Raw genomic sequence first — 27,008 nt, forward strand, 5'->3', positions numbered from 1 at the left:
TTGAGCAGTTCATGGTAACACCTAGACACCTAACCCTAATGACTCAGCAAAGCAGAGTAACTGAAGAACCAAACCCATCACCTTCAACCGGAGAAAGTTCAGCGATTTATCAGCGATACAGTACGATGGCAGGGAAAGAGCTCTGTTGATCCCTCCGCGGCCGATCAACATCTGCGTAGAATCGTGCTGCTGCGGTGACAATGGTTTCGGGCCAGGAAGAGGGGCGCACACGTGTCGATCGTGCTTGGTAGATCACCACGGCCACGGTCCATGGATGGAGGAGGCCAGGCCACCCACGTACCCCATCCTCCCGTCCACGTCAGGGGATGCAGAGGTGTGCAGTGACGGCGATGAGTGATGATGGCTGGCTGGAAGCGAAGCATCAGGCGGCGCAGTACAGCAATGGAGCTCTAACCCACCCCTCCAGCTGTCACCTTCTCCGTTCCGTCGAAGTGCCGATGGTGTTGTCACCATCGCTGGAAATCGAATCCGAATAGGAGGTTAGCTCCGGGACGGAGTCACGATCGAGTGCCATGCGAAGTGAATTGCTGTGCCAGAGTTAGATTGGTGCCCTGGTGGAAGGGAAAGAAGGTGCGGATGCGTCCATGTCCACCGCTCAAACTCTACCGATTTGAATTCCAAAATCAGTCTTCTTCCCAATTCGGGATAGCATATTTTTCTCAAAAGACACTACTACAGCTGCCACTTCGATTCTGTTCTTTTTCTTCCCGAACAATCTTCGATTCTGTTCTTGATTCCGAGGAAACAGAAGAGGAGAGTTGGCTATTGAGTCCATACATCAGAGTCGAGTCGAGTAGTTGTGTCAACTGCCACGTACGTTATGGAGCCTTGATCCAACAGATGAACAAGTGCCTCTCCGTTTCACAAGTGTCTGGTTCATGCTCATGGATTTTCACTTGCGTCTTTGACTGCGCATCTCCATTGTTCTAGACACTAACCCGTCGAATCTGACGAGGGACACCGCTGTCCCCATCCATCAATCTGTTATTACCGGTCATCGGAGGGGCCTCCGTGATTCCTTGGCGCGAATCGTGAGGCAGCGTCGGAATCAAGATTGTTTCCGGGAGCAAGGAAGGGCCGACTGCCGAGCGGGACCAGTAGGATGCCGCCACCTTGTCCGCTTGCTTGCTTCTCTCCCCAGATCACCCTGGGTGTTTGGGAATTCAGCTATCCTAGTCCGGCCTCGCAAGCCGCCTCCTCGCCTTGCCTTGTCGTCTCGTCGCCGTTGCGGCGTTGCCTCTGCTCCGGCTCAGCTCAGCTGCTCCCTTGCTTGCTTCCTCCCGGCTCCTGCTCCCTTGCCCTCGCCGTGGCCTTTGCATCGCATCCTTGCCTTTCCTTCTTCCTCCCCTGTCCGCGGAGAAAGCCAGCAGGATCTGTGCGGCGGCCAGGGGCATACGCGACGCGCGCTAGTATAACGCGCCTCGTGCCGTGAAAAGCTCGCGCCTTTTTCTCTCTGCCTCGGCGAGTCGGCTGGCTTCCGTTCCGCCCCCCTTTGTCCAGGACCCAGGTAGCCTTTTTACACCGCCTCCATGCCTCTTTGTTCTCCCTTTCTACCATGAGCGAGAGGGTTCAGCGAAAAAGACGGTCAAAAGGAGACTCTTTTCAGTTGTCTCGTGCCATGCTTGTGCTCCCGTGCTCGTAGATAATAGCACAATTTTTCCCCTGAATCGTATCTGGAGATGGTGATTGGCGAGCAGCGCGTTATCGCCGGGTTCAGATATGTGTTTGAGGGTGCTTGTTCTGAACTCTGAAGAAACTCTGTTTCTGCAGCGTCCAAGCGATCGCCGCCGCCGCATGCCGACCACGGCTTTGCGTTGATTCGGTCTCCGGCGTCCCCGGAAGCAGCTCGAGGATGGCGGATCACTTCGCGCTGATGACGGGCCGGCTGCTGACGGAGTCGACGCTCCGGTCCGCCATTCACGAGTCGCTCGCCGACGCCGAGCCTTCCACGACGGCCGGCGACGACCGGGCCGATCCCTCTGTCGTTTCTGAAGATGTTCAGCTGGGCGTGGGCAAGGCCAAGAGTGGTGTCATGGTGGAGTGCAGAATCTGCCAAGAGGAAGGTGACGAGGCCTACATGGAGACCCCCTGCTCCTGCAAGGGCAGCTTGAAGGCAAGCTTAATTTCCTCCGCTTCTCTTTCCGCCGGTGTTCCAGTTTGATCCTCGGCTATCCTATGAAGTCTGCATTGAAGTGCGATACGTTTTCAAAAAAAAGTGCAATTGCAAATCAGATGATATTTACATTTTTCATGTTTTTTAAATGACATTCTTCATGATTTAAATTTAGTGTGTATAAGATGCTGTTGAAACGACCGCTTGAAAGAAAAAAGAAAATACAAAGAAACTAGCCTTGATTGATGCTGAAAAGAATAACCAGCCAACATATTCAGTTACTGTTTGAAATTCATAGCTCCATGCCCATTCAACCCACTATTCCCCCCTCCTGTTTCATCACCCCGCCCCCCCCCCCCCCCACAATTATTTTCCATCATCATGCATGTGCACCAGATCTTTGTGCTGCCCCCTGAAGAGCGGGAGTCTTACCTGAATTAGTTTGTTGCTGGCTGCAGTACGCTCACCACAGATGCGTCCAGCGGTGGTGTAACGAGAAGGGAGACACCATATGTGAGATATGCTTGCAGGTTACTCTTTCCCAAACTTCCTTATCATAACTAACCATTCTCAACAGAACTACATGAAAAAGAAGCAGCTGGATATATGTTAGCGTTTTCTTTTCATAATAGCAATTCAGGTTTTCTTTTCACTTAAGCGGAAGGTGTCGATTTCAGTCTACGGTGCTGAATGACAGGACATGACTGTTGGCTGATCTGTTTGTTTCTGCTCTTGATGCCACAGCAATTGACACCAAACTACACTGCTCCTTTGAAGTTGCTTCGGAATGGAAGGCACCTAATAAATTTCAGGTGCCACTCGATGCCCCTCTACATGATAAAATGGACATCTTTTTAGATTGGAAATCTGATCACACAAGAAAAGGTCACCTAATAACTAAAGTTAACCTCATTATAGGGGAGCTGTAGAAAGACGAGAAAATCACGGTGCTAGTTACGGTCACACCTCGGATCAAGCTGATAGCGCATCAAGCTCTTATTCTCAAAGTTCCAACACGAAAGGCGTCATGTATTGCCGAGTATTTGCCATTGCAGTAAGTGTCACAAAGCACAAAATTTCTACTTTGACACGAGTCTTCATCCTGCAGCCAACTGACGCACATGTTTTTTTTAACACGCCTGCAGTTGATGACTTTGTTGGTGCTCCGTGACGTCATCTTGCTTATACTCCGTAGCCATGAAGTGTGCTCAATGGAGCTAATCACTGTAAGGCACTGAAATCTGATATATGAGTCCCACTATCTTCCTAGTCCCAATTTATATGCACACTGAACACCTGAAACTGTGCAAATCACTCTGGTGCCTGGTGGTACAGCTGCTGATGTTCAGAACGGCTGGAATTGTCATACCTGTCTACATCAGCTTGATATCAGTTACCACATTGCTTCATCGGTGCAATCAGCAGCAGGTCTGTGGAATTCAGGCGCATTTTAATTTGCATTCGGATTCCAGCTTTACTAACAATGTGAAATTTCATGAGAATGCAGGCTGTGCACGAGACGCCGGTTTCAGAACCTCGTGGAGCAGGGGGTTTGCAGCCAATGCCACCTCAACAGCAACAGCATATCATCAACATCCGGTAGGAAGCTGCACGGCGATTCATAGTCAGGCAGGCTCTGTAAATATCTGAGAAAAGTTTGAGCTTCAGGCTTATCACTATAGGATTCGGAAGATACAAAATCATTGCGATTGACTGTGCGATGGTTAATAGTAGTATCTGTGTACAAAAGGATTCTATGATACAGCCACTCAACTTCACAAGTCACGAAGATGAAGTTGGCTGGTGCCTGTAATGTGAAACAATGTAGGAAGATTGAGTAAAAAATGTACATGCATTCATGACAAAGTTGGCTTGTCCTGTTGTCCAACTATTTGCTTTATCCATTTACCCACCCACACAAATTTTGACTGACCTAACTCGTTAACCCCTATGAAAATTATCTTTTCTTTTTATTATGATACATGTTTTCTTTTTTAAGTTCAAAATTTGTACAGTGATATATCCCTTTGTACTCTATGTTACAAATATATATCGGATGTTTTCATGATCATTTCCATAGGTTGCAGTGGAAGCATCTGATATTTGTTTAACCATCAAGCTACGAAAATTCATGAAAAGTTCTTCAATTTATTTTCAAATGTTTATTTTAACGTCATCAATCACTCCATAACTTTTGAACTTAAAACTCAGCTTACACATGGAGAATCAGAAAAGGAGAAATTTTGTTTGGGTCTCAGTTTAAATGGTTTGGGGGTAAAACTAGTCAAATTTTGTATAGTGGCTAGTGGGTCAAGCGGACAAAGTAAATTGTTCGGATAGTATAATTAACCTAATTATTATCTTCAATCAGATGATAAGCACCAATTCTTATACCCTTTTCTTTGAACTGAAGCAAAGGAAGGGAACCGGTTGCATTTTGATAAATTACTCCTGACCAATGTTGTAAATAGTCTTGACGAATGAAGATGCGGCTTTCGTTTTTTGGCTAAAGTTGCTCCCATCTTACGTGGTTGCGTTGGAGCAAGCCTGAATTTGGTTTGCATTTCTATAATGCTGGTGTTCAGAAATCTGGACAAGGTCAGGGCGACTATTTTGTAACAGCTCGTAGAAGCCGATGAGATCAAATCGGGACGTGAGCAAGATTACAAGGAATACAGATGATCTCGATCTTGAGGAGGAAGATGTTCTTCCGTTCCCCTTTGCTTATCTGGTTTCTTTTCTTAATTTTATGATCGATCCCGATGGATAGGCCTGCTAGCAGCTGCTATGTAGACTTGGTCTTGGGCTGTGACTCGGCAAATGGGCTTGACAATTTTGAGCTTCTCTTGGATCATGATATCATCATTGGGTCATGACATTACCGCCGCCGCGAAACACAGCTTGTCCCCAAGCTGTCGTATTCAGGAATTGCTTGAACCCGACAGCATAGCATCTGGTCCAAAAATAACTCCCATTGCAGCACTCGCATCCGCACCCCATCCATTGCATGATATCAAGTTGCATAATACCTGGATCCCACTACCTTCGAATGGAAGAAGCTAGTTTATGTACTAGTTCACGGTGTCTCATTCCAATAGAACATCTTAATTGGAAGTATATAGCAGCCACCACTATCGATGAAGACACCACATTGATAACAATCAATTTCTGGAAAATATTGTAATTTTCAAGTTTGCGAATCTCCGGGTCCCATGATAGAATGTCATAGAAATCCTGAGCACGATCACCAATTGTCAGTGCCATGCCCATGATCATATCACTCCCGTAGGATACTCTCCAAATTGGATCAGCCAAAGAACCATTGCAAGCAAGGAGTAACAGAACCTTATGGTAATCCGCACATGCAATGTACAGATCATGTTTGGCCAAACAAATGAGGTCGTGCAACTTCTGCCCTCTAAGCATATCTAGCTTCACTTCATGTTGCAGCTCACATTCCCCGGGGCTGAAATCATTTCTTCTGCATGAAGTAATTTTGTCAAAAACCAAATGAGCAACTTCCATATCAGGGTTTTCTGGGCTGAAAGCATTTCGCCTCCATGGTGGCATTTCAGCTATCACATATTGAGCACCACCTTTTTCTTGCCTCTCATCAAAGATTACCAAGTTCTGATGGTCAACAATTCATCTCCTAGCCAACACATGCTTCATAAAGAACAAGGAATAAATTATCCTTGCCGTACTGATTAAGACATTGTAGAGAGAAGTCATCAGCACCACACCTTGATCCTGTAGAGAGCACTATCATACCAAAACCAGCTCCATATTCTCCCAGCCGCAAGTTCCCATTGGATTTGTCACCATCAACCACCTTGAGCTCAAGCATCTCATCAACATCCCGCATAACAATTAGCTTTGTATTTTGGTCATCCATGCACTCCCCACCAAGGGCTAGCTGCTGCAATAATCCATCTTGCGCGTTTAGGCAGAATGGCCTCTCGTCATCCCACATTGCAACCTTGTCAGACATTTCCTCAAACACTTGGCCTACATCAACAATCTTGACACTAAGCTTTACCTTCTCATCAGTCAAGTCCTCTGTCCCCATGACTAATTTCTGCAATAAGCTTTCATGGGTGTTAACATCTGACATCCTCATCTCAAACAACATCAATACAAGGCAGTTCCTCAAGTTCCTCTTGCTCAGCACAATCCCACACCACAGAATCTTGTATAGGCACTTGCTTTTCTTCTTCAGACACCATATCCTCACAAACAAAGTTACTCCCGCCTAGAGCTAGCTGTTTCAGTAAATCGTGCTGCTCGAGCATGTCTTGCACTTCCTTATCCCGGACCATATCTGCAACATTCGCTTGAGTTTTGGACCTGATCTGCTCAGCTTGTGCTAATGTGCCTTCCTTCACTTCTCCTCATTGCCTCAATTCAGATAGTTCGATCATTGGTTGGCAACAGTCATATTTGCCAAATTTCTCTTGCACAGCATCGATGAACTGGTTCCAGGACCCCAACTCGTGTTGCATCTTGTACTCTTGCAACCAGTGCTTTGCCTTGCCCTCCATATGCATTGCCGCCGCAATCACCCACATGCATTCTTTGATATTGTAAACATGGAAGTAAGTGAGACAATTAGCCTTCCAAGTTTGCGGCTGGTCACCTTTGAATATTGGGAACTGAAGCTTTGGAAGGCTACTACAGTTTCCACCTGGATTCTTTTCACGACCATGGTTGGGCTCCTCCATTGAACAGTTGGTGGGCACCTCCCTAGCTGAATGAGACAATACGCTTAATATCCTCTGCCCAAACTTCGTTGGAAGAGCTGGTGCTTCCGTGGCCACGCCCCAGCTGCTAAGCACAGGAGAGAATCCATCCCTCGCCATCGCCATCTGAGAGAGAGTACGCCGCGCCGCCACCTGCGTAGTCGCTGCCGGCATCACTTCCAGCATCAGAAAACCCGAGTCTACCGTGGCCTGCGCCTCCAATCAGAAGATTCCAGTCTGTCGCCGCCTGCGCCGCAACAGAGAACTCCAATCCCCCGCCGTCAAGCCACCACGACAGCCCAACTCGATCTGGCAGGACAACAGGTCGCTCAGGTCGCTGGATGCGAGAGCACTACGCCGCAAACCAAATCGATCGACGGGATGAAGTGGATTTTACTGCCACTGCACAAACCAATCGCCGCCTACAGGAAGTCGGTCTGCCGCCACCTCTCGCCACCAGAAACGCCGGAGTCTACCGCCGCCACACGCCGCCAAAGATGATGGAACCAACACCCGCCTAGAATCGCCGAATCTGATACCACTGTAACAGCTCGTAGAAGCCGATGAGATCAAATCGGGACGTGAGCAAGATTACAAGGAATACAGATGATCTCGATCTTGAGGAGGAAGATGTTCTTCCATTCCCCTTTGCTTATCTGGTTTCTTTTCTTAATTTTATGATCGATCCCGATGGATAGGCCTGCTAGCAGCTGCTATGTAGACTTGGTCTTGGTCTTCTCTTCGGCTGTGACTCGGCAAATGGGCTTGACAATCTTGGTCTTCTCTTGGATCATGATATCATCATTGGGTCATGACATATTTATCCCCACAAAGATGGTCCTTTTTATATCCACCTCAACCTATACATGGAGAAATATTGTGAACTCAAAATAGAGCGTCCATATCTCCCCTCTTTGTCCATATCTGCCCCTACCTGTCTGTTCCCACAAAGATGGTCCTCCTTTATATCCACCCCAATTTATACACGCAGAGAGCATCCATATCAACTTTTAGCCCATATCCATCAAGTAAAAGGCGAATCAATATAGGCCTCGCCTTCGACAGATCAAAGCCCCGCACCCTGCCAACCTCTGTGCGTACCAAAATTGAGATAGAATAACTGATAAAAAAAGAATTGAGACGCCACCAAGCTTGCTGCGGAATCAGCTTCTCAATTCACAAGTACGAACGCAAGTTGGTTTCTCATCGCACTGTTAGCTCCTCTCCTCATCCTCGCTCCTCGGTGACAGAAATAAAGCGAGGACTTGGTTGATGCCGGAAGGTCATCTCTTGCCAAGCTTTGAATTTCCTCACATTTCTTGCTTAGATCCTGCAGTTGTTTTGGTGAATTTCTTGTTTCTATATGGCCCAGAAAAAGGCAGTACATGAAGGATGGAAAAAAAAACACAATGCTCCTAGGCACTAGCCATCTCGTACATAGATGTTTGTTTCAAAATTTACATTCATCCGATGTTCCACTTCTGCTCCAGGGCGCTGCATATCCGATTTAAACAACAGGCAGCACTGAGAGGGTATTTGCAAACTGCACCATCAAGGAAAGTTGTCAATATGGTTGAAAGGAAAACAGATGCAGAAAAATGCAAGCATTACATCACTACTTTTACATGTACAGCACCAACAAAAGAAGAACAAAAAACTAGCCAGAAGTGTCAGGATTGAAGTGTGTAGTCGTGAACATTTATTTGCCAGTTTCTAGGTGATAGAACCAGCAAAAATGGCTCACTCAAACTAGCCAGAAGTGGGATAATCATTATTTAAATCAAACTGGCTATAATTCCAAGTTGCTACTAAGTTAAGGCAGTTGCTGCTGAGTTGAAACTTTCTAAGAAAATTCCTCGAATTAGAAAGTTTTTGAAAAAAACATCCAAACAGTGAAATACACGGCTGTACGAACTAATAATTAACAAATAATCCTGCACATGTGCATGCGGCAAGTGTAGAACTAATTAACAAATATAGAATATCACCCTGACCACTGAGTTGATCTTACTTCTCAGCATCAAATAGTTTTATTGTTTCAGGAGATCACTACTTACTTTGGATGTAATCATCTGTGTATTCCTTGTCGATCTTTCCATGGGCCATGGCACCAACCTGGAACAATATGCAAACAGCATGGGATTAGGCACAAAGATTAGGGGATCAAAACAGTTCAGCTTAATATCAATATCACAGCTTTTTACTCACCACAAACACAAGGGGTTCATCATCACTGGATTTGGCAACATAGTCAAACAAGTTGACAGACTTCTCAGCGCTAAATGAAAGACCTAAGTATAAAAAAACATCAATTAGCATATACACCTTATAAGGAAACATGTTTTAATAAACAATATAAACTCTCACCAATTTTCGGTGCACCAACAGGTAGATAGCGGGTAACAGGATTTTTAACAACATTAAGAAGCTTCTCACGCTTCCCAACTGCTGTAATGCTCAGCTTTTGCAACAATTGTGCTGCAATATTAAATAGTTACCCGCACATCAGCACTACGGAAATGAAACAAATAAAGAAGGTACACAAGGTAGACAAGTTTATAAGCATCTTACACATTAAACCACAAAAGCGTTTAAACGTTCGTGGCATGCGGACATGAGGTTTGATTTCAAACAGTACTCCCTTTTCAGTCCTCACATAAACAGCCTGTAACCTTCCAGCTTTTGTTAAAGGGCTGTCAAATATCGCCAGTAGAGCCTGCAAAATATTTTTGGGAGTAAATTCAAGGTGGGGAATGATTTTTGGGCAGGTCCAATCAAAGACATTCCGACCCTAACCAGATCACTCCTTTCCCCCTTTTTTTTTGTGTGCGCATGGTTCTTAAAGCGTTAAGGGGAGCCGTGGTGACCCACCACCCTCTTATCGCCTAGGCACTTAAGGCGAGGCGGTAACTGGTAAGGCAGGCATGGCGGATGCCATAATCATGGATAAATTAGAGAAGAAAAGAAAAATAAACCTATCAATGGGACATAACCACAACGATTAATGAGCCCACTAGCCAGCTAAAGCCCAAACCAAGCCAACAGTACCACCTCACATATGTATCCTCTTGGGTTTCCTTCTGCACCGCTGCTACCATCCTGCATGAGAAATGACGAGCCAACAAGCATGCTGCCCCCAAGCCCCTCTGCCAGCCATGAATTGCCCCCTTCCCCCTACTCAAATGGAACCCCATCACCGTCCCCTTCTAGATAGCCACCATCGCAGTTGAGTGGGGGCATATCTGCACCACCAATTGTGCTGGAAGCAGTGGGCAGAGCTGCGCCAGCCATGGCGCCGGAGCTGGCAAGGGTGGAAAAGGAGGAAAGAGAGCCGTGCCGCCCGCTGGTTCACCTCCTTGTTCTTACTTTCTTATCTGCCCCCCACTTTCCTCCTTCCCCAGCGAGCGCCTCATCACCTAGTAGGGTACGCCTTACGAACCATGCGTCTGTTGGGGGGGGGGGGCATAACAACAAAGATACCTCACTCAGACAAATCAATCAGATGCTAAGAGGTTCCAAATTGTGGTAATTCCCCCAAAAGACTAAACAGATAATACAGGGCGCAGGGATGACAGATGGAAAATGGAATAGATAAGGCAACTAAGCAATGGAGCACCTCATGATTTCTTACAGAAGCAAGGACTTCCTGATCAAATATAAAGGGGACAGCTTTAATCCACAGCCAGTACTTTCAAGAAATTTACATTACCTGATGAATGATATCAGGCCTATAGTCAGCGGGATTGCGATTCTGCTTCCTCAAATAATTAGCGTGATCATCTGAGTTCAAGATTTGCATAGTCTGCACGGGATGGTAAAAGAAATTGTCAAATTACTACCCATGTGTGACAATAAGTTTAAAGCATTGTCAAAATTGCTATCTATGTATGACAATCTGTTGTTTGGAAAGAAATCATCCAGATATTATGGTTGGTTTTTCTTTTTGTTTCAAATGAAGCAGAAGCTGTGGATCTGTTCACAATCAAGAAATCAGGGAAGTTTGAATAAGCTTTTTACTAGATTGATGTAAACAATCAATCACACAGAGTTTACAACTCAACAGTGAAGTGGACGATTAAGTTTAAATTAACATTGGCATCTATAAGATGGCCAAGCAATGATCTTTTTGTTGAGGAAAGAATTGCATTAACTATACCCAAAAATTGACAGTGATGAGCCTACTATAATACAAGCCCTGCGGACATCAGAAAATGATCAACTGGTCATGTGCAAAAAATCATGATCAAACACCTAAAGTCAAGAAACCAACACCTCAAATGGTTAAGGAATACACTTAATCCGCTAATATTCTAACATCCTTGCTTTCTTTCATGCAGTTCCACACCACCGCGAAAGTGTCAAAGCTAGTGCTTTTTCTCACAACAACCTGCACATTTCACTTCTGCCCCTTTACCTACTAATAAAAGCACTAAAACTGCTTGAGCAAACCAATTACTCGACTACATCCCGTAATTCAAGCACAAGACGGAACCCGATCAGTGCATAATCACCCAACAAAGACAGCACGAATTCGCTGTGGAAGTGTGGAACAGCACTATAAAACAGAGCAATTTCTTGCTGAAGCCTAACCCACTGTACCTTGCCGACTTTGCCGACCTCGAGGCAGGCCCTCTCGAGCACGAAGATGGCGCCGGGCCGCCGCTTCGCGTCCACCGGCCTGGGCACAACCGGGAGCCCCTCCACCGCCGCGTGCTCCTCCTCGTCCTCTCCCGCCGCCGCCGCCTCTTCATCCTTCCCCTTGTCCTCGCCGCCAGCCTCCTCCGGCAGCGGCAGCTCCTCCGCCTCTACGGCGAGCGGTCCGGCGTCCGAGGCCGCCGCCTCGTGGAGTTTGCGCTTCTTCTTGCGCCCCTTCACCGCGTAGGATCGCCCCATCTCTCTCTCTCTCCCCCCCTCCCTCCTCCCCCGCGCACTGCTCGAGGTGTCTCTCTCGCCGGCTGCTGGGGTGACTTCGCTTTATCAAGTCACGGCTTGACTTTACACTGCACATCCACCCTCCAAGAAGCATCCAAGGGCTCCCAGCGTCTGCAAGCAATAGGAGGACCCACACGCAAGAGCACAAGACTTTGGTTTTTCACCAGCGTGGTGTGTGGCCAGGCGGGGCCGCTGCTGGAGCGCGTTCGCGCGCGGACGCCGCGACGGTGCCGTCGTCGTCGGACCCGGTGCTACCGCCCGGGACGCCCACGTCGTAGTCCGGCGCAAGAGTGGGCATCGAACGCATGGATCGTTTCATGGTGTCCATCTGCGCGGCCGCCGGCCGGGGGGATATCGTGGCGAAGAGCGAGGGCAGCAGCCCGGGGATAGAAAGCCGGATGCCGGCGCCATATGAGAACCTCCGATCAGGGACTTCTTGATGGTGTGCGATTTTTTTTTTGAAGAAAATGGTGTGCGATTTCATCGTGATGTTGAGCCTCGGCAGGCACGGGTGCTACGACTGCCACCGCGGCGTGGCGGGCCTCGACCTGACGGATGGTGACGCTGTTCATCCCCCGCACCATCTGGTCTGTGTCTCGTGCCATGATCACGTGCACGCACCGCGGCGAGCCGGCGATGCGTTATATGTCCTTTACCTTTTCCCGTGGTCTGCGCGGAGCGATTCATGGAGGCGAGGTGGGGAACCGGGCGTGGCTGGCCACGGCCATGGACGAGGCTCGCGAGCTCCCTGGAGCGTACGGGAAGCGGGAAAGCGCCGGTGGAAGAGAAATTGGGCTCGCGGGATGGAAAGGGAGATGCGGTGGTGTATGCTTAACCGCTACCCAATTGGAAGGGAGGCGATCCATGGCTGAAGATTAGCTCGACCGGTGAATTTTAGTAGAACATAGAATAGAAGAGGAATTGGAGGACCCAGCGTCTACACGTGCGTATGGTAAAGCTGGTGCGGGAGCTTCCAAGTTCCACCTCCACCTCGTCGTCGTTCGCCGCAGCCACACGTGAGGACAGCACGGAGCAACCGGAACGGCCCACGGTGATGACGTGCTCACGTGTCTCTATGCTCTCTCGCGGATGGCGGATGCTGGTGTCTCGGGAAAGCCCGAGTTCCGCTGCGACGAATCCGACCAAATTCATTCCATTTAATCGAGTTATCATCTATTGATAAACTTAATTAAAAAATCAATCCCGCTAGTTCTTGAAATGTATCATTAGCAACGCCTAAGATTTAAACACACTTCACAAGTGCAACAAATTGAATATCATTACACACAAGTATATCCATACATAGTGGTTCACGTTACACACAAGCATATCCATTACACACAAGTATATGGTTTGTACGAAAATACGGATATGTAATCGTGTATAAACCACATACTTAATAATAAGAATGGTAAGTTAAGTAGCATAAGTTGCACGTTGCCTTGAGTGGATACGGTGCAGGTTACGATGGAGTGTGATTGGCGGTTCCGGTGCCCTTATCCCTCTCGACTATTCGCTCGTAGCTAGGTATGAATATGTGAAATGTTGAGGTATGAGTCAACACTTATCCTTAGCCGTGCTCTCGGTCATTGAGCATGCTCTTTAAGGTTCGCTCCAATATAGAGTTTCGTGAACAAGTTTATAGAAGATTGATCTCAAGTTATACATGATCATATTATTTGTGCAAATTATATTGGTGTATGAATTAGAGATCATATAGGCTATTTCTTTTGTTTATTATAACTTGTTCAAATGGAGATGCTTTTATGCAAAATTAGTTACCATATATTTTCCTTAATATCTAACCAAGTGCATTTTCTTTAAGGTCAGACAAGTACCCATATTGGATAAGTTTTGCGAGTATCATCTTTTATACTCATGGTGCTATCGTTAAGTTGGTGCAGGTGATCCGCAGCCGGAGGCCGTCTTTGGGTACTTCTACCCTGCGGACGGAGGTGCAGGTGACGAGTAGATGGCCGGTGGCTACGAGAAGAACACTATTGGCATATATGTTATCCTTTTTATTTTATAATATGTATCAAATGAGTGCGATGTAGAATTTTCCGCTCCAAAACCCAAAGACTTGATGTTATATAATTTAAACTTTTTATGTAATGTGAACAACTATGTATAGATAAGTTTATACATAATGATGTTTAACTTGTGGTACTTGTGAACTGTTTTAAATTCTGAACGTTATTCATAATATATTCTCAGAACTAACGAAATTTTTATTGTCAGAACTACCGAAATTGATTCTTTTTAATTGAGTTGATCAATAAATAATAAATGATAACTAAATTAAATAGAATCAATTTGGACAGATGCTCGCATCCAGTGTCCCACGACGGCCCCGCCGGCGCCGGGTGCCACTGTGCCAGGGCCGGTTGAGCCCCTCCTCTGCCTAGGAATGCCTACCACCGAACCAAGCGGAAGAAACCAAGGCCTGAAGTTTTGCTATGAAACGCTGTGAGCCGTTGGATCAGAAACGTACGCGGAAGATGAGGAGTAAAGTCACGTTGTGACTTGACGAAGGAAAGCCTGATGCCTGCTGGCCTGGGCGTCCACGGTTCGGACGGTTCAGCCCTCCCTCTCTGCCCTCAGGCAGTCAGGCTCATCTCCGTTTCGTTCGCCCTTTCCCTTCTCTCTCTCTCCCCTCCCCGGTCTTCGGTTCCTGGCGGCGCCGACTGAGCAAGCGGCGGCGCCATTCGCCCACGCCTCCGCCAGGCCCTTTGCCGGCGACGAGCACCCACCAGGTATGCCCGCCCCTTCTATTCCCTTCTGCTGTGCGAAGCGGAGCACCCCAAACCCTAACAAAGCTATCTGTATTCGGATCTGACCCAGTTACAATATATTACCTACGAACTTCGATTTTGTTTGCAAAAAACTATCGGCTGTGCATGTGTACGCCCATGTCCTATGCTTGGTCCGCCCCTGCCCTTATCAAGCTCCGTTCGTTATCTGATTGGTACTCAACCCCTTTGGTCTTGACGATTTGCTGCTGAGCTACTTATCATATGCCTGATTCACCTACCTTTTTTGGGAGGTGAACACTGAATCTAAATCCCCTCATGGCATACTCGTGCTGCATGTCCTTGTTACGTAGTTAATTTGACATGTCCAATCCAAGAAGAAAATGGTTGGGCTGTTTTTCCCTTTGCAGAGTTCCTATGTCATTTTAGTTGCACTATAGAGATTGAATGTGTTACTGAGAATCTGTTAGCAATTCCACACATCCATTGGAACCTGAATTCAGGAAGTAAACTTGAAGACCAGATTATGTTATGATATCGTTGGACAGTTATAGATTCTAGATCAAAAAGAACTGTTAAAAAGATGCAATTAGGTCGTCCAGATGCATTCAGGGCGTGTTAAAGTATAGAAATAAGATATTCTGCATGCTAGTAGTTGCTTTGTACTGCAATTTGTTAATACACCAATGCGACAAAAAGTTACGATTGGTTAACATATGTACTTGACATCATATAACGCTGCAAGGTGCAGCGCCAACTATGTCTTTATACTCATTGTGTACCAGGGCGTACTGACTGGTAGCATAAGGGTAAGTCCAATAGGGTATGTGTCACTACTACTATATTTGAAATTTGTGGAACCACACAACTTGGTAATGTCCTATATTTTCCACAGTTTGTTTATAATTCTGTCTAATTAATTATTGTTGTATGGAAACTTCTGTTGTCCATTTAACTTCTATCGGCATATTGTGTCACTGCCTCAGAAAAAAAGAATTTATTTGATCACAGATTTCATCATTTTTTGGCTAATTATTTCTAGGTCAATATATCAAAGGCTTGAAATGGCTGAAAATTGGTTAGAACATGCAAAACAAACTTCTACAGCAGCGTCATCTTCTGGTTTGGTTTCTAGACGCCAAATCCCATTGCCAAGAAGATCAAGGCAACGGTAAATGATTCTACAGATACTTCATTCCACCATTGTTTGCTTAAATTTTCGGATAGATAAGTTGCACAAGTACTTTATAAGGCATTAATGTCACCATTCCACTATCCCAATTGTTCTAAAAGGCTTTATGTGCGAGGCCGTAATTAGGTATTAGTGCTAGGCGAGAGGTCGGCACCTGGATGCTAATGAGGCTTGCTAGCTGGTAACTAGGCTAGCAGCAAGAGTTTGGTGCCTAGCTTGGTAGCCCCTTGCAGTGGTAGTTAGTCACATATTAAAAATGGCAAAAGTGGACTACTGTTTTGCTAAAGTGGTTTTAGCTGTAATGGTGGAGATTCTGTGTGTAGCACAGCGGAGTGTGTGGGTCTGCAGGCTAAGATCCCTCTATATTCTTTTTATTTTAAGAATTGCTAGTTAACAGAGTTCTTTTGATGGTATCCCTTATTCAGTACTTGAAACGAATTCTTTAACTTCATTTTCATTGTGTATTCTGCGTCACTCTTGCATGAATACGCAATATCTGGTATAAGAAAGGAGGGGGTGATGATGTGTGATGCCCCGCTTTTTATTTAACAATAGCACCAATAATCCTTTTTTTATTGAATTTGATTGTCACTTCAAAGTTCAACTTACTTCTTATTTCTAGATTGATGCAATTTTTCTGTAATAATTTTTTTAAGAAGTCAGAACAATATTTTAGATATAGGCCACTATTTATTTATTGCGGAAAATAGATTTGTTTAAGGAACTCCAGAAAATAGACTTGAAGGCTGATGGCGTACAACCTGGATTCAGGCTGATCTGGAGTCTAGCTGTGACAGATTGATCGATGCCATTAATGCCACTGCGATTGGTGTCCAAATTTGGAGCTACTGTGATGGCCTGTGCCGCTAACTTTTCCCTAACAATTTCTAAGTTTTCACGCATTTTGTATGTCAAAGAGAAGCATTGTGTTAGTACATGCTAATACAATTGCTATTTTCATTAGACTCAGCTGTATTGGACATCTGTCCCCTAAGATACTAGTATACTAAGTTGAGTGTTGACACTATTCCCTATGATACTAGTTCCAGTGGTACTATTTGCATGGTTTGTAGCATTAGGCGCTTTCGGTTGTGTCAAAGAGTGGTGAGCATGTGGTCCTGGCAGCTCAATCTATGGCTGTAGTCCTAAAATAAACTTTTAAGGACTACGAACCATTTCCAGAATGTCGCTAAAACAGTTGACTAACATTTCTAACTGTATTAAATATATCCATTTGTTAAAACTAACTTTTGCCTTTTTTGGTCATAATCAGGAACGTCTTTCATCTATTAGTTCAACGAGAAGTCTCCCCTCGAACAAAACACCAAGCTAGAAGGATATGGAATAATTCTCAAACATGTGATCCTGATTTAATTGAATTAAGGTTCGCAGATGCAGATGCTAAACAGGATATTTTTTCTTGGTAAGGAAAGCTTGTTTTCATCACAATTATATTCATGAGCAGTTCATCATATACTGACCGTTGAGTAGAATGTGTGAGTAGTTCATATCTCCTGTTTCACTGTGTACAGGGCAGAATCGCAGTCCCTGCATCGTTGGTCTGCCAAGTATTGCCCTCTTTTGCCACCTCCGCGGTCAACTATTGCAGCTGCTTTCAGTCCAGACGGGAAAACACTTGCATCCACACAGTAAGCTTATTAACTCACTGAATAACAAACTAAATTGAAAGATGTGCCAACTAACTCAATCTGTTTTCTTAGTGGTGACCATACAGTTAAAATAATTGACTGCCATACTGGGAAATGTTTGAAGGTTTTGAGTGGTCATCGACGAACTCCTTGGGTGGTATGTCTCATACTAGTATATTTTTTCTACTGTATTTAGTTTAGCATCATGTGCTCCAATAATGTATTTGGTTTAGCAAAGAAAGGAACCTAGGAATAATGTGCTTGTTGGTTTTTCAATAATACTCTGGCTAGAACATCAATTTGTGATTTCTTTGGCCACATTATATGGTTGTTGCTCAGTGACTTTTTTACAAGAAGCCACAGGATAATTTTTTTGCAGCTTTGTTTATCACATCCTAATATACCTCAGAAATTTAAGGTGCTAATGTATTGCAGGTCAGGTACCATCCATTATATTCTGATATCCTGGCTAGTGGAAGTTTGGATCATGAAGTTCGTCTATGGGATGCTAATACCTCAGACTGTATTGGATCACAAGACTTCCGTAATATCTCTCAGCAAACTCCTTGCATTCTATACGTAAGCAATTTTGGAACAACACTGTAACTTCTTTTTGATGTTCCTCTGGCAGATCGGCCAATTGCGTCCATTGCATTTCATGCAAGAGGGGAGATTTTGGCAGTTGCATCAGGTCACAAAGTGAGACTTAGTGTCAATCTTGAAAAACAAAACAAAAAGTTTTTCTGCACTGTTTCTGTACATGGTTGTTAGTAAATTGTATACTAATGCTCAAATCAATTTATACGTTTCTGTGTCAGTTGTACATATGGAACTACAATAATCGAGATTGGTCTTCTATCCCAGCCATCATACTAAGAACCCGCCGTTCGTTGAGAGCTGTGCATTTTCACCCGCATGGTGCTCCATATCTTCTAACAGCAGAGGTAGAGATATAGAATGCTCTGGGCTCCGCACTTATGCTTTCCCTTAAGTGTTTCATGTTTTCTGTACAAACTTACACATAGCTTTGCTTTCAGGTTAATAATATTGAGTCTGCAGACTCACCGCTGACTCTTGCAACATCCTCTGGCTATTCAAATTATCCTTCGGCCCTGTTTGTGACAAACAGCAATTCTAGATTTTGTCCACATCTTGAGTCCAATGTGGCGTCACCTTGCTTACTGTTGCCTGCGTACCTCAGAGATGATGGAATTTTTCATGTGCTTGGCAATGACAGTAGTTCAACCGGTGCGCAGCAGAGATCATCGTTGGTTCAAGTTGCCACATCAGATACTGAAACTCAACAGCCTGACCAGTTTGCTACATCTATGGATGTATGTCCTGGAGAGCCAACTACATCGAATGACATACCGGATGCAGTCCCTATGCGTGCTTCAAATGGAATTGACATGCATGGTGCTGGGGGGCAGTCAAACTCAAGACTACAGGGCAGCAGCTCTATTAGTAATCTTGAGAGGTTTAGTGCTAGAGATGATTTGCCAGCATCTTCCCTGAGCAACACTGAGCCAATTCCATCAGCCGCTGGGCTTTCAGGATCCGATGCCCGCCGTGCTATGCCACTGAATATGCTCATCTCTGGTGGATTAGATGTTCAAATGTTCCTAAGAAATGTAGAAAGCGGACAGCAGAATCATTATCTCTTCAGTGATTCACGTAACTGGGAGTTGCCGTTTCTGCAGGGTTTTTTGATGGCCCAAAACCGTACAGGTTTGCACCCTGCACTTGTGAACAATAATGTCCTTGAAGACCTATCTATTGATGGTACTGCAGGGACTAATAATTTGACTAGAGAGTCACCACACATGCATAACTTTGGACGTTCAGGTGCTTCATCATCAATCCCCATAACTGCTGGCAGTTCTAGAGGATCAAATCGACGTTATGCCTCACGTTCTGTACCTGGTATTGGGAATTCGCTCCTAGGTCCTCAAATTGATGAAGCTGAGGTTCATGCTGCTTCACTGGGTGTTGGTTCAGAAATCACTGCACCGATGTTTACTCCTGGTACTGAGTTGCCTTGTACAGTGAAGCTCAGAATATGGCGGCACGATATAAAGAAACCAGGTGTTCCTTTAGATCCTGAGGCATGCCGCTTGACGATTTCTCATGCTGTTCTTTGCAGGTGATTTCGATGTGATGTCATTTCTTCTCTGTGATACTTTCTCTGTTTTTAAATATATGACATCTAGGAGAAGCTAATTAGTTCATTTTGAACTAAACGGTTTTTGCTAATATAACTAATAGTAGCCAGGACAAGTATGCGTAATTTACCCCAAGTCGTTTCTGAACTGTAAAAGGTCCAAATTACTCTCAAGTATGGCTAAAGTTTGGATAACCCACTAAACTATTTTTTGGTTCAATTTACCCCCTCAACTATGTCAATTGGTCCAAATTACCCCTTAATAAGATTTGCCTTTTTTTGTTTCTCCACTCACAAGTGAAGTTTTAAGCTAAATTTTTGGAATATAATAGTGGGCATCATAACTTAAGTACAGAAAATATACTATGATTTTTTTTCATCATTATTTTCCATACCATTGTATTTACGAAGGATTAATTTACTATAGGATGTCCTATCTTACCCAAATAATAGAAAAAATATTAACATATATGTTTCCTTGGAGAAAAAAAAGGATAAATCTTATTAAGAACCAATTGATATACTTGTGCAAAAAATAATTTAGCGGGTTATCCGGACTTTGGCCATACATGAGGGAAGTAATTTTGATTTTTTTTTTCCTTTCTGAACTCATATGTAACTAATTGTAGCCAGCACAAGCTCCAGGCCTGTTTACACTGTAAAACAAATTGCTTGGTTGCTTATTTGTCTTCTCATATGTGAATTGTACCTTTACATTTGTTAAATCTTGAGCATCAGCATGGAATTGGGATTTGATTGCTTACTCTGAAGTTATGAATTCTACAGTGAAATGGGTGCCCATTTTTCCCCATGTGGACGATTTCTGGTAGCCTGTGTTGCATGTTTGCTGCCTCAAACAGAAGGTGACCGTGGCAGCCAATTGCCTGTGCCGTATGAGTCTGCAGGGGCTGGATCATCACCAACTCGGCACCCACTTCCCTCTCACCGAGTTATCTATGAGCTTCGGGTTTATTCGCTTGAGGAGGCGACGTAATTTTCTCTTGATATTGTCCTTCTACTATTTTTTGTATACCAGGTTACTGTTTGTGAATGGTCCATGTATCTTGAACCTGGTAATGCCTTGCAGATTTGGGGATATTCTTGCTTCCAGAGCAATAAGGGCAGCACATTGCTTAACTTCCATTCAGGTTGTTTTATTTTTATTTATTTGTATTTGTGTGCATTTTTCTATGTCAATAGATTCTATTTACCTTGCTTTCTAACCTGTCATTTGTGTCTGGGACTCATGCTGTAACATATTTTTTGTTGTCAGTAGCATTTAAAACCTGAGCCTGATGAAGTTGATCTTACAGTTCTGAAGTTCTCATCGTTGAATTGGATTTGTCCACCTCTCTTTTGATGCAGTTCTCACCTACATCCGAACACATACTTTTGGCATATGGTCGTCGCCATGGCTCTCTCCTCAGGAACGTAGTCATGGAAGGAGACAATGGGATTCCTGTATATACTATTTTGGAGGTAGATATGATGATCATATTCCAATTTCCAAATCATAGTTTGATCGGTAACTGATATAATATTAATTATTTTATGGTGATGGTAACAGTGCTGGTTTTGCAGTTAAATTATACTTCCTGATGCTTGGAAATCGCAACAATTAGCTTATTGTACTCCACACTACTAACATTTCTCATACTTTATCGAACATAAGCTAATATATCGATCCATTATTTTAATCTATTGCTTCAGGTATATAGAGTTTCAGATATGGAGCTTGTAAGGGTGCTTCCTAGTGCTGAAGATGAAGTCAATGTTGCATGTTTTCATCCTTCACCAGGAGGTGGCCTTGTTTACGGGACTAAGGTGGGTAGAGAATTAGTTCAATAACCAAAGATATTGTGGCTTGCTAATGCTTTCATCATGGTGAACTACAGGAAGGGAAGCTCAGGATCCTCCAGCACAATGGTGCAGACACAACAAGCATGGGGATAGGTTGCTTTGTTGAGGACAATATGCTTGAGGCGGTGAGTTTTTTCCCTGCTGTTTAATCCTTGCCATTTACTTGCATGAATAAAGGAAACGGTCCACTTTACATCTCTAAACTATTGCCATATCAACCACCCCAGACTGGTTTCACTTAGCGGTTTAGATGATGTGGACAGTGGTTTTACCATGAGGTCCATGTCACCTTCTTCCTACATGTCCCTCCCCTTGTTCTTTGCATTGGGGTATTCTTGCCTTCAGATCAAATCATTGTGGGCCAGGGCGATGCCAAACTGGATGAGGAAGCCACATGCCAATTGATTGATTTTGTGCCCACTATGCTATATAAAGTCCCGCACGAGCTGATGGAGCTTTGCATGTTCACAGCAGCGGTGATGTTGTTCCTACCACTGTTTCTGTTGCTGCTGCTGCACATGAGTGATGCGGTAAAGCACTCGATCCCGGCAATGCGAAGCAGACAGCGAGTACCCACCATTTGAATGCAAACTGATCCGAACTAGCTGTATGGTTGTGCATGCAGACAACAATTACCCATTGTCCTGGAGATCTGATCCTCACGCCTGATGCGGCCATACAACTGCTGCCAAGGCTCTCCTGATGTCTCACCTTGTCGCACCTCGCAGTTGCTGCATCCTATGCGTGCTGTATGGCCATGTTGGGCACGTTGTTGAACCTTTCCACGTGCGTGCTTCTTGATCCCAGTGGTCACCTATAATTAAGGAATAATCCTTGCTTTCTCTTAATCGTGTATTGGTTGGATGTGATCACAACAAAGGCACAATTGCTATGGTCATCCAGCTTGCTTCATGAGGTTGGCATGGGTTATAGAAACGAGAAATAAAAATGCAAAGCAAAGTCCTAGTGACGTTTTGTTAATTGTGTCCAATTGTGCCTGTTGATCGAAGTGCTTGGCCTCTAGCCTTACATGTTTCCTTGGGATGTGTTATTGTATGGCAATAACAATCTTACACTAGTGTCTTCAAGCCAACCCTTAGATTTGTCGAGTTCTAATGGCTGTTGACAAGGCAAGCAAATTCTAGATACATCTTCTCTTGCTGCAGTCTTGTGCTTATTGTCCACACCTTCTAGGATGATGATCAGACCTGTGATGAGAGGGGTTGGCCAAAATTGATATGGGAGGACATTATGAAAATAAACTTGAACGCGATCATATCCCATGAAATGGCATTGGATAGCAGCACATGAAAACTAGCCATTCACATGCGAGAACCATGAGCTAGTAGTTTAGTTTCTACTATCACTATTATTACCAGTTCCAGTACTATATCTCTATTTTTCTTGTACAGTTGTTAGTTGTTACTACTAGTTGGGTTTCATCTCTAGACTGTCTCTGCATAGGAGTTGTGACTAATGGCTTTGCTGCTGCTGCTGCTGTTTAATTTCATTTCTGAAAAATTCCCTGTTTTTCTTACCTTGTTCAATATTAAGGGTTAACTGGATTGGTGCCATTGCAAACATCCGAGTTTGGAGATCCACCATAACAACTAGTCTAATTTGAGCCATGTCATTACGATTCTTTCTCTACCTCAGATGCCATATTGTATGTCGTTGATGCTTTTGGGCCCCCATGAGGCTCCTGTATTTCCATATGGACAAAATGCCCTTGCTACATCTCCCAAGATTTGTGGCCCCCACGTGTCATCTTCTTTCCACTTTCTTCCCCATCTTGGGTCGCCACTAGATGCCCTGAGGCTCTCCCCGTGCATGTTCGGGTACGATTGGTTGGCTGTACCTGGCTTGAGCCAGGCTGGTGGCATGCAGCCTGCGGCTGTCTGCTTGCCTGCAGACGGTCCAGAGCATGGCCTAGCGCATGCAAAAAGCACTGTTGAGCCTGGCTCCGCAGGAACACAAATGAAGTCCGCGTCTGGCGAGCCAGGCTCGCTGGATGCGAGGAGCTATCGGCTAATCATGGTATTAACAAGAAGATTAGCTTATATTAAGTGATGTTTGTATTTTACAAAAGTGATTAAGATTTATTAATGTAAACTAAGAACTATTAAAACATAGTTAAATAAAATAAATATTATAATGATACTTGTTTATAATATTTTATCTCATGCACCATATTCTTGTGTGAGCAACCAAACAACTTCTATCCATAGCCTAGCTGAACCAATACAGGTAACCAATCAAACTGTTATTGCATACGCTGAGCCTGGCTCCTGGGAGCCTGGCTCCCAGATACGAGCCAGGCTTGACTCAGCAACCAACCAATCAGGCCTTTCGCCGCTGGCCTGATCCAAGCCCCGCTGCGTGCTAACATGTGGGCCTGCACCACTGCCTTGTTGACGTCGTGTCCACTCTGCATTGGTGCTGCACACTCTGTTGTTGAGGACCAGGCCCCACTGGTCAGCCGCGTCGTCTCGTCTTCTACTCTCAACAATGCCCCGTGAAACCTGTGCCACCCGTCGCCCCCAGCTGCTGCCATACTGTGCTGGTAGCCTGTTCCACCCCTGGCTGCAGTCTGCCTCCTTCGATGAGCCTGGCAATCTGTTCCGCTGCCACCGGTAAGAATCATTGCTTTTGCTTCTCCGGTTCAGGAGCATGGCTTGGTGGCCATGGAGGGAAAGGGATGTGCTCGCCGGTGGCCATGGAGGAGATGGGACATGATCACCGGCGTGCAGGAGCTTGTGGAAGCGGGAGGGGAGGGCGCAGGGGGAGCTTGTCCTGGGGTCAGGCAACAAAGAACCCGTACTCTCTGATGGACTTCATCAGATGATTCCTATGAGAAGAACAGATTGGATGTCATGGAACGAATGGGGCACTAAGTTGCCGCAGCTCCTCGCTGGCGGAGGTGGCGGCCGCTCCAGCTCATTACTCGCAGATAGTGATGAAGGATCTGTGGGGGAAGAAAGGTATGCACTGAAGACAGCATGGGCACTTTTGTCCATATGGAAATACCGGAGCCTGCACATAGGCCCAAAAACATCAAAGGCATACAAAATGTCATATCACGTGTAAAGAAAGAATTGTAGTGGCATGGCTCCGATTAGACTAATTGTAATGGCAGATGTCCAAACTCAGGTATTTGCAATGGCGCCAACCCCAATTTTAATTGCCAGGGATGCATTTAGGCACGTTCATATTAATTTGTAAAAACATGATACGGGTGGATGTGATATGTTTCTTATGTTCTTTGTTTTCAGATTCAGAGGTATGCATTGGAATGCTGAATGAAGATTGACTACATCACGTGCTTTTATGCTTGCTTCCATTGGAAAACATTAGGTCCATCTCCAACTAGATTATGACAGATAATTCTCAATGAGTTTGTTCAGGTGCCTTGGGGATTGGTACGTAACTGTTTGCACTCTATTATTAACTGATATACCTGGCATGGATATATTAAATATTATATTATCTGCTTCTAGCTACAACTTAAGCCATATGGGTATCAATTACGATAATCAAAGTAATTGATGCCATAGGAAATATTGACAGCCGATTGTCTTATGTCTTATGTTTCATTCAATCCTTCATATAAGCAAGTCTGGAGCACCTCTGGGACCTTTGTGCACCCTTGTCTGCTTGCCGTCTTCAATAAGTTTACTATGGCTTCATTGTCAAGTGGTTTGCTTGGCACATCAACATAATGTAATAGTTTTTTCTCCTAAAAATGTTCCTGTCACATGCAGGTTGAGTCCTGGGTTCTAATGGACTGTTACAATACTCTTACCTTTTCACTGCTCTTTATGAACTTAATCGGCAAAAAACTGATTTCAACTTGGGGCAATTGTACTGTACCAGCTTCTAAAACTTTTGAGCTATCCTTGCGTTCTTCTTTTCTTGGTGACAGAACCTTACTATTTACACATAAGCCTGTATACACAAATCATGTTTTGTACAAATGGATATGGTCATCATAATATCTTGTGGGCACTTTTATTGGTAGATTTTTCATTCTCCTGACGCTTTTCTAACCTGGAAAAATTGTTTATTGTCTGAATTCTGCATTCATTGCATTGTTTGAACCCTAAAACTATACTTGGACATTCAGGTGTAAACATCATACAGGAAAAAACTGCTCTGTAAAATGATTCGTCACTGCCTCTAGAAAAAAATTAATTGCTGAAGAATGTTTCTGACGCCCCTCACCATTTGCAACTTGGTTCAGGTCTGTGCAGAGGTGGTAGGAGATGTGTAAATCTACATGGCCATCGGCGTGGCTGCCATCACGGTGCTGTAATTATACCTTTGTACATGTATCATACAGTCAGCTTAACTCAATTGCTGTTGTATTTCAGAAAAAAATGACGGTGCTGATCCTTTTAATGTCAAGGTTTTTTTTTTGTTTGTTGTATACTTCGCCTGTCCATACAGGCAGTCAACGATGCAATGTGAAATTACATTGGCAAAGCTGCTCAATTGTTCGGGTTTGCATTTTCTTTCTTGCCCCATGTTACACTTGTGAAAACTGTTCAACCTGCAAAATTTTGAATATGTAATGACTCAGGCATTTGGAGTTACTATTTTAACTGTATTTTTTTCCATGAAATGACACCTTAGAAGCGTGCTATCACTTGAGGAAGCTGTTTTCGTGAGGTGTCTGCAAGGAATGGTTGTCCTGAAACGTCATGTGATGTTCTCGTTGAAGCATTCTTTGTTTTCGTCTTCCCAGTGGAAATGACCTTACTGATTGCGAACCGCAAAATTTGACGCGTTACATTCAAAGACAATCAATCGCGGAAGGTGTAGCGTTCCATACCATGGGGTCATTTGTTTTCCTTGCTATTGAGAATTCTGAACTACGTGAAAACAAAAGTTGGGGCGCTGCCCGGGGGGGGGGGGGGGGTATCTCCAGTAGATCAGCAGATTATTAATCCAATATCTGTTACCAAATATAAAAATTTACTCTCTCTCAAATATAAAAATTTAAAAATTTACTCTCTCTCAAATATAAAAAATTACTCTTTTAGTGATTGTAGGTATTTCAGCAGATTATTAATCCAATATCTGTTACCCACCAAAATGCGCTCACTCTTACCTAAATGCAGAGGTATTATTACTCTTTTTTCTCTGACAATTGGATTTTGGTAGTCTTTAGTAGCAACCATAACTAAGAATGTAAAAGTAGTTATTAGTTATGATGAAGAGAGAGTTCTTTTGCATACGATATGAGTAACACTGGATATTGGTGACCCTCCATCACCAGGTCCTCCGCCTACCACCACCATTCCACCAACTAGCAACCCGTTTTTGGGTAGAGGAAGAGGATGGTTGAGAAACTCAGAAGATTTTTTTTCTTTTGTAAGAGAACACAGGAGATTGGAAGAGCTCAAGGGGATGTTGGGAGAGGGGCTGGAGAGAGGGGAGTAGTATGTTTCTCAGGATATGCAGTTTTTTGCAATAGCAAGATCATTGTCTTCATGCATACACCCTCCGTCGTCCTCCGTCCTAAGTTATTTTAGCTTTTCTAACATTCTACAATAGGACGGATGGAGTAGTATCGATATAGTGTTTTA

At 44.3% G+C, this 27,008-nt stretch overlaps 3 protein-coding genes across 6 annotated transcripts; 2 read left to right on the top strand and 1 right to left on the bottom strand.

Annotated features, from left to right (window-relative positions):
* The first annotated feature begins 930 nt into the window (after positions 1-930).
* On the top strand, positions 931-4,000 carry LOC112891611. Its single transcript, XM_025958514.1, has 8 exons — positions 931-1,528; positions 1,792-2,134; positions 2,593-2,664; positions 2,879-2,946; positions 3,053-3,188; positions 3,280-3,360; positions 3,470-3,562; positions 3,642-4,000. Exons 2-8 carry the CDS (start codon positions 1,874-1,876, stop codon positions 3,735-3,737), a joined length of 807 nt encoding a protein of 268 aa, XP_025814299.1. The 5' UTR covers positions 931-1,528; positions 1,792-1,873; the 3' UTR covers positions 3,738-4,000.
* A 670-nt stretch (positions 4,001-4,670) lies between these two features.
* LOC112893789 (ribosomal RNA small subunit methyltransferase nep-1-like) lies at positions 4,671-11,818 on the bottom strand. The gene is made up of 7 exons (XM_025961282.1): positions 11,473-11,818; positions 10,583-10,675; positions 9,445-9,589; positions 9,241-9,351; positions 9,082-9,164; positions 8,931-8,988; positions 4,671-8,416 (listed from the first exon to the last, which is right to left on the bottom strand). Exons 1-7 carry the CDS (start codon positions 11,764-11,766, stop codon positions 8,337-8,339), a joined length of 864 nt encoding a protein of 287 aa, XP_025817067.1. The 5' UTR covers positions 11,767-11,818; the 3' UTR covers positions 4,671-8,336.
* Positions 11,819-14,395: 2,577 nt separating this feature from the next.
* Positions 14,396-25,934, top strand: LOC112892053. 4 transcript variants are annotated; one of them, XM_025959117.1, is made up of 17 exons: positions 14,397-14,561; positions 15,601-15,729; positions 17,024-17,173; positions 17,283-17,399; positions 17,472-17,556; positions 17,835-17,943; positions 18,031-18,098; positions 18,218-18,343; positions 18,437-19,542; positions 20,347-20,550; positions 20,648-20,708; positions 20,926-21,039; positions 21,271-21,384; positions 21,456-21,545; positions 21,892-21,950; positions 22,046-22,206; positions 24,693-24,841. In XM_025959117.1, the coding sequence occupies exons 2-15, from the start codon at positions 15,623-15,625 to the stop codon at positions 21,898-21,900; spliced, it is 2,460 nt and encodes an 819-aa protein (XP_025814902.1). In that variant the 5' UTR covers positions 14,397-14,561; positions 15,601-15,622; the 3' UTR covers positions 21,901-21,950; positions 22,046-22,206; positions 24,693-24,841. The 4 variants fall into 4 exon arrangements, with proteins under 4 accessions (XP_025814898.1, XP_025814902.1, XP_025814899.1 ...); XM_025959113.1 differs by lacking the exon at positions 21,892-21,950 and having other exon boundaries at positions 14,396-14,561; positions 24,693-24,824; XM_025959114.1 differs by lacking the exons at positions 21,892-21,950; positions 22,046-22,206 and adding an exon at positions 25,661-25,934 and having other exon boundaries at positions 24,693-24,839.
* Positions 25,935-27,008: the final 1,074 nt, after the last annotated feature.

Source organism: Panicum hallii, chromosome 5 (assembly GCF_002211085.1).
Source record: "Panicum hallii strain FIL2 chromosome 5, PHallii_v3.1, whole genome shotgun sequence".
NCBI lineage: Eukaryota > Viridiplantae > Streptophyta > Magnoliopsida > Poales > Poaceae > Panicum > Panicum hallii.